This window comes from Rhinatrema bivittatum, chromosome 13 (assembly GCF_901001135.1).
Source record: "Rhinatrema bivittatum chromosome 13, aRhiBiv1.1, whole genome shotgun sequence".
Taxonomy (NCBI): domain Eukaryota; kingdom Metazoa; phylum Chordata; class Amphibia; order Gymnophiona; family Rhinatrematidae; genus Rhinatrema; species Rhinatrema bivittatum.
In genome coordinates this window covers 2,184,395-2,191,467 of record NC_042627.1, presented here as the reverse complement: position 1 = coordinate 2,191,467, position 7,073 = coordinate 2,184,395, and the positions used below count along the sequence as shown (strand labels likewise).

The 7,073-nt window shown below is 40.4% G+C and overlaps 1 protein-coding gene across 1 annotated transcript; it reads left to right on the top strand.

Annotated features, from left to right (window-relative positions):
* Positions 1 to 1,352: 1,352 nt before the first annotated feature.
* On the top strand, positions 1,353 to 6,869 carry LOC115075292 (olfactory receptor 1020-like). Its single transcript, XM_029575584.1, has 2 exons — positions 1,353 to 2,274; positions 6,832 to 6,869. Exons 1-2 carry the CDS (start codon positions 1,353 to 1,355, stop codon positions 6,867 to 6,869), a joined length of 960 nt encoding a protein of 319 aa, XP_029431444.1.
* The last annotated feature ends 204 nt before the right edge of the window (positions 6,870 to 7,073 follow it).

Below are 7,073 nucleotides of genomic sequence, written 5' to 3'. Positions count from 1 at the left end.
GAGTTATCACATTCATCACGTTTACTGCTTGCTCCGCCGAGCAAGCTACACACCCCTTGTGATGACTGACACATCCTTTGGCGCCAAATGACATTTAAATACCCTGTATTTAAATTCGCTCCCTCTATGTATAAGTACAAGTGGAGATGACACACGCCAACTAGCAGTCTGCAAGGTAAAAATGTGTTTTCGATTCATACACTTTCAATTTTGCTGGGTTTAGAGCATGATTTGCTTTAATTTGGAGAGATGATCCCATCTCCCATCTCCTTTTTTTCATCTTTCTTTCATCGCAACCTCTGTTCCAATGGTTCAATACCTTCACTCACTGCAGTTCATCACTGTCCCGACCCTCTTTTCAGTGTTATAAATAATTTATAATTGCCCCCTTTGAGCCGTTATTTTTGACTTATCACACTCTCATTTACCAGCCCGTTTTTTCATTTTCTCATATACACAGTTTTTATTTTCTCATATACACAGTGTTCAGAATAAGTTTTCTAAATGTGTTTCACTATTATTAATATTCACAACAATGAGTTATTACAATTGTCATCCAGCATCCTGTTTCCAACAGTGGCCAATCCAGGCCATAAGAACCTGGCAAGTACCCAAACACTAAGTCTATTCCATGTAACCATTGCTAATGGCAGTGGCTATTCTCTAAGTGAACGTAATAGCAGGTAATGGACTTCTCCTCCAAGAACTTATCCAAACCTTTTTTTAAACACAGCTACACTAACTGCACTAACCACATCCTCTGGCAACAAATTCCAGAGTTTAATTGTGCATTGAGTGAAAAAGAACTTTCTCCGATTAGTTTTAAATGTGCCCCATGCTAACTTCATGGAGTGCCCCCTAGTCTTTCTATTATCCGAAAGAGTAAATAACCGATTCACATCTACCCGTTCTAGACCTCTCATGATCTTAAACACCTCTATCATATCCCCCCTCAGCCGTCTCTTCTCCAAGCTGAAAAGTCCTAATCTCTTTAGTCTTTCCCTCAAGGAAGCTTTTAAAATGTAAATCTGGGGGGAAGAGCCAAAAGGAACCCTCCTAGAATCCTCCTTCATAACTCTGTCCACATTCCCATCAGGAACCCCCAATAGGCTCTTGAAGCCAAACTAGGAGGAGAAAGCAATCTTACTATCTCTTGGCTTGACATCGCTCATTGCTCCAAACACGTAGGGGTTCCTAATGCCTGTAGTACTCGTCATAGAAGCAATTGTAAAGATTTTCATTATACAAATATTGACTACTGGCCAAATTAACTTAGCTAGAAACTATAAAAATATTTTCTTATCTGACCTTTCCTTTCATGTTTTTCTTCTTTTTCAGGCTTACATCAATAAATGGCAGAATTAAACCAAACGTCAGTGACCGAGTTCCTTCTCCTGGGATTGACTGATGACCCACATCTAAAGACCTTACTATTTGTGGTGTTTCTGATTATATATCTGATGACCCTTCTGGGAAACATTGGGATCATCCTATTAATCAAGCAGGATTCTCGCCTTCACACCCCTATGTACTTCTTCCTCAGTAACTTGTCATTTGTTGATCTCGGTTGTTCTTCCACTGTTACCCCCAAAACTTTGATCAACTTTCTATCAGAAAACAAGGCCATTTCCTACCTTGGGTGTGCAACACAGATGTATTTTTTTGTTCTATTTGCATGTGCAGACATTTTTCTGTTGGCGCTGATGGCATACGATCGTTATGTGGCAATATGTAAGCCTTTGCATTATCCTGTTGTTATGACAAGGAGGCTCTGTACACAACTAGTAGTCTGTTGCTACACTTTAAGCATATTTTATTCCCTCATACAGACAGGTACCAGCTTCCATTTATTCTTCTGTAATTCTAAAAAGGTAAGCCATTTCTTCTGTGATATTCCTCCAATGCTGAAGATCTCCTGCACAGACACATTTATCAATGAGATTGTAACTCCAACTTTTGCTGGCGTTTTAACTGTTTCTTCAGTTCTCATGATTCTCACCTCTTACATTTCCATCATTTCCAACATCTTGAAAATGCGCTCAGCAGAGGGCCGATATAAAGCCTTCTCCACCTGTGCCTCCCATTTTGTCAGTGTAACTTTATACTTTGGAACACTTTTCTTCATGTATTTGAGACCCATTTTAAGTTATTTCCCAGACCAGGACATGGTAGTGTCTGTGTTTTACACCATGGTAATTCCCATGTTAAACCCCCTGATCTACAGTCTGAGGAACCAGGACGTGATAGAGGCACTGAAGAAGATCATATCTAAGAATATCTTTTCAAAGAAAATTAATTCCATCGGATTGTTTCACTAATAAAAATTTTATTTCTCCATAAAAATGTGTTTAAAATGAATTGTATTTCATTTAAATGTTTTTTTCTGCAAAAAAATAAACATTGCATAGTATTTCTTAGTTTATATTAAAGCAAGCAGTTTTGTAATATGTGACTGAAACAAATTTAAGATTTTCCTTTGGACTTGTGATTTATAAAAATCATCATCTCCTTATACTATGCATGAATATACTCACGTATGTCATAAAATGGCATGAGCTGGCATACATGCGCACATATAAGCACGAGCAGCCTGTTTTATACTATGCATGAATATACTCACGTATGTTATAAAGTGGCATGAGCTGGCATACATGCGCACATGTTCGCCCACGTGGCTGTTTCAAAGTTACGGTCTCTGAGTTTTAAAAACTGAAAATCAGTTAATAGTGAGACAAATAAAATAAACTATGCAAGGACTAGTGTTTTCATTTGATCTTTCCGCTAAGTTAAACTCTAAAAAAGTTAGCATTTTAATTAGCTGAAAGGGATTTGTTAATTTTGTAGAGATATTTTGTCTGAGACCTTCAGACTCAGAGTTTAGAGATGCTTCTGGGATTCTATACCCAAAAGATCTTTGGCAAGTTATTAGCATTCCTGAAAACTCCTATCCAGAATTCACAGGAGTGAGAATTCCCTTCTTTAAACCGGTGAGCTAACCTTCTTCTGGGGTCAGTAGCACTGCAGGTCTCTGCTGATAAGGTGAGGTTTTTCTTACTTCATGTCTGCCCTTGTAAGCTGAGCTTGTTCACAAATTCCGTAGGTCTGAGTTGGAAAAGTGGGCTTCATCTGAGGTGTGAATTACTGCAGATCTCCACTGATGGACTGTGCTTGTTATGGGGTCAGTAATAAATCATGAGAACTTTTGACTTTTTTGTGCTCTGCAACACTGGTGCTCAGTGCTGGAAAGAAGGATTTGTTCTGATTTATCTAAAACTGCAGGGATCTGAATGCAAGATAAACTTGTTTCAGGGTTTGTAAAGCTGCTTGTCTGGACGGGTAAGATGGGCTTGTACTGAGGCTGTAATACTGCAGGTCTGTGCTGGCAAAAGAGATTTATTCATGGGTCAGTAACACTGAACATCTTTGCTTGTGCAGAGTCTGTAATAATAAAGATTTGAGGTCTATATCCAGCAGCATCAATAACTTTATTCATATATTCAGGGGAAAGTAGATGGAAATGATTTCTACTGAATATACCTAAATAAAGTCCAAGTCATCTAGATAAAGTCATCTGGATATCGTAAGACTGCATGACCAGATTTACCCAGATAATTTAGTTGGATAACCAGGACCAAATTTAAAATGACAACACCCATAAGCAGAGAACTTGGGGCAACAGGTCCCTTCCTTTTCCACCCTTTGGAAATCAAAGAGCAGCAGGGAAAGTCCCAGTTTTTTGTCGCCTTCAGAGCTGGGCACCCAAGGTATGTGCCAATGTTGCCTTTCCTAAATCCAGCCCTGAAGATAACGCTGAATATTGGTATCATTTAGCTAAGCCAGACCATCCCAGAATAATACCCCAATTTATCCAGCTCAAAACTTACCCAGATAAATCAGTAGCAATTGGCATGACATGAGATTAAAATCTTGTGGTTTGTCCAGTTAAGTCTTCCCTTAGCTAGGCAAACTGCTTTAAATAAGGAGTCTGTATTACTAAAAATCCCTACCAGATGCAAGGACTGCTTATAAAGCTGTAATTCTACAATTCTTTGCTGGTAAGTGGATCTCTTTCCTGGAGCTGTAGTACTGCAGATCTGTGTGTGCAAGGAACCATTGCTCATTGATCAGTAACATTACGGATCTGTGCTGGTAAGTGGATCTCTTTCCTGGAGCTGTAGTACTGCAGATCTAAGTGTGCAAGGAAGCATTGTTCATTGCTCAGTAACATTACGGATCTGTGCTGGTAAGTGGATCTCTTTCCTGGAGCTGTAATACTGCAGATCTATGAGTGCAAGGAAGCTTTGCTCATTGATCAGTAACATTACGGATCTGTGCTGGTAAGTGGATCTCTTTCCTGGAGCTGTAGTACTGCAGATCTATGAGTGCAAGGAAGCTTTGCTCATTGCTCAGTAACATTACGGATCTGTGCTGGTAAGTGGATCTCTTTCCTGGAGCTGTAGTACTGCAGATCTGAGTGTGCAAGGAAGCATTGTTCATTGCTCAGTAACATTACGGATCTGTGCTGGTAAGTGGATCTCTTTCCTGGAGCTGTAGTACTGCAGATCTGTGTGTGCAAGGAAGCTTTGCTCATTGATCAGTAACATTACGGATCTGTGCTGGTAAGTGGATCTCTTTCCTGGAGCTGTAGTACTGCAGATCTGTGAGTGCAAGGAAGCTTTGCTCATTGATCAGTAACATTACGGATCTGTGCTGGTAAGTGGATCTCTTTCCTGGAGCTGTAGTACTGCAGATCTGTGAGTGCAAGGAAGCATTGCTCATTGATCAGTAACATTACAGATCTGTGCTGGTAAGTGGATCTCTTTCCTGGAGCTGTAGTACTGCAGATCTGTGAGTGCAAGGAAGCATTGTTCATTGATCAGTAACATTACAGATCTGTGCTGGTAAGTGGATCTCTTTCCTGGAGCTGTAGTACTGCAGATCTGTGAGTGCAAGGAAGCATTGCTCATTGATCAGTAATATTACAGATCTGTGCTGGTAAGTGGATCTCTTTCCTGGAGCTGTAATACTGCAGATCTATGAGTGCAAGGAAGCATTGCTCATTGATCAGTAACATTACAGATCTGTGCTGGTAAGTGGATCTCTTTCCTGGAGCTGTAGTACTGCAGATCTGTGTATGTAAGGTGGGAATGTTTTGGGGTCTGCAGTTTTGATGTTCTGTGTTGGGAAGGAAATCTCATTTTGTCAGCTATAACACTTCAATTATGTGTGGTTATGGCAGGTTTTCTTCAAAGAGACTTTATACTGAGGTCTGTAATATTGCTGCTGGTAAGGTATAAAGATGCTGGAGTTTGTCACAGGTCTTTGAGAATAATGTAAGATTGTTCTGAAACATTTAAAACTGTTCATCTGTCCTTCTTATGTGAATTTCACTAATTCTCCAAGTCTGCGCTGGTGAGATGGGTTTCTTCGAGTATTTGTAATACTGCAGGTCTGAGTTGGAAATGTGTGGTTTATTCAGGTATCTGAAGGAGAGTTTGTGCTGTGGTCCCAAGTGTGTGCCAGTAAAATGGGTCTGCTGAAGGTTTGTAATACTACAGTTATGTGTAGAGTAGATGGGGGTTCTTTCTTTTGGGATCTATATCACTTTTGGTCTCACAAGGAAAGGAGAACTTCTACTGTGACCTGTACGTACGACAAATCTACACTGATTTGCTCTGAAATAATCACACACAGGTTATTTTTTTCATGTAGGGCTCCAGGTACTACACCCTTTCCTAAAAACATCCTTATCCACTCTTCTGCTGCTGCTGCCTTTACCTCGTATTGGGAGAAGCTGTTGAGAGCCGGTCCTGGGTGGTAGCAGAAGCTGAACTGGTGCACGCTTGCCTTATCCTTTCTCATGCCTTAGATACATCAAGGAGGTGAAAGGCAGCACATTTAAGGAGAGACTTGGAGCTTTGGCTGTCCTTCTGGGTGTAGCTAATACCTGTAAGGGAAGGACCCAAAAAGCACAAAGGAAGGCGATCTATAATAGCCGTCAGGATGAAAAGAAGAAAATAGATGCCTGTAGTCTAAAAAATGAAATCCTTTATTGAAGTGGAGACACAAAGGTAGCCCAAGGGCTACCTTTGTGTCTCCACTTCAATAAAGGATTTCATTTTTTAGACTACAGGCATCTATTTTCTTCTTTTCATCCTGACGGCTAATACCTGTATTCAGGTATTGGATTGTGATAAGGGATTTTATCTGAGATATAAAGTACCTCAGATGTGTGTTCTATAGATGAACCAGCGGTTGGAGATATAAAAAATGCAAGTGCATGATGGTAATGGAGTCTGTGAATGTGAAAGTCCATGCTGATAAGGTGTAATTATTAATTTACTGTTGGGGCTGTCAAACTACAGGTCTATGCCTTTAGCCTCACTCATGATTTAATAAACTTCCATCATGTCCCTTCTTAGCTGTCTCTTTTGCAGGCCATTCCTCGTAGTAAGAGATGTCCCATCCCTGTTTCCATGTTCATTGCCCCCCTCTGCACCTTATCTAGTTCTGTTATATCTTTCTTGAGATGGGGGGTGACCAGAACTGCACACAATACTCAAGGTATGGTCTCACCGTGGCTTGATGCAGAGGCAATACGATTTTTCCGTTGTATTCTTCATTTCTTATTTGGATCATTCCTACTTGCTTATTGTCCTCAAGGACTCCCAGATCCTTTCCCAGGGCACTAACTCCCAGAACACAGCCCAGCATCATGTACCTGTAGTTGGGATTATTTTTCCCTATGTGCATCGCTTTGCACTTTTTCACATTAAATTTCCTCTGCCATTCACTTGCCAGTCTTCTAGTCTGATGAGGTCATTCTTCAGTTTCTCACAAGCCTCTGCCATTTTAACAACTTTGAATAATTTTGTGTCACCTGCAAATTTGATCACCTCACTGGCCGTTCCCTTCTCCAGATCATTTATGAATGTTAGACAGCACATGTCCCAGTGCTGATCCCAATGGTATTCCACTAACAACCTTTATCAATTTGGAAAAATTTCCATTTAGTCCTCTCGCTCTCTTTCAGTCATTTAACCAGTTACGAATCCTCAATAGAACTCTGCTGC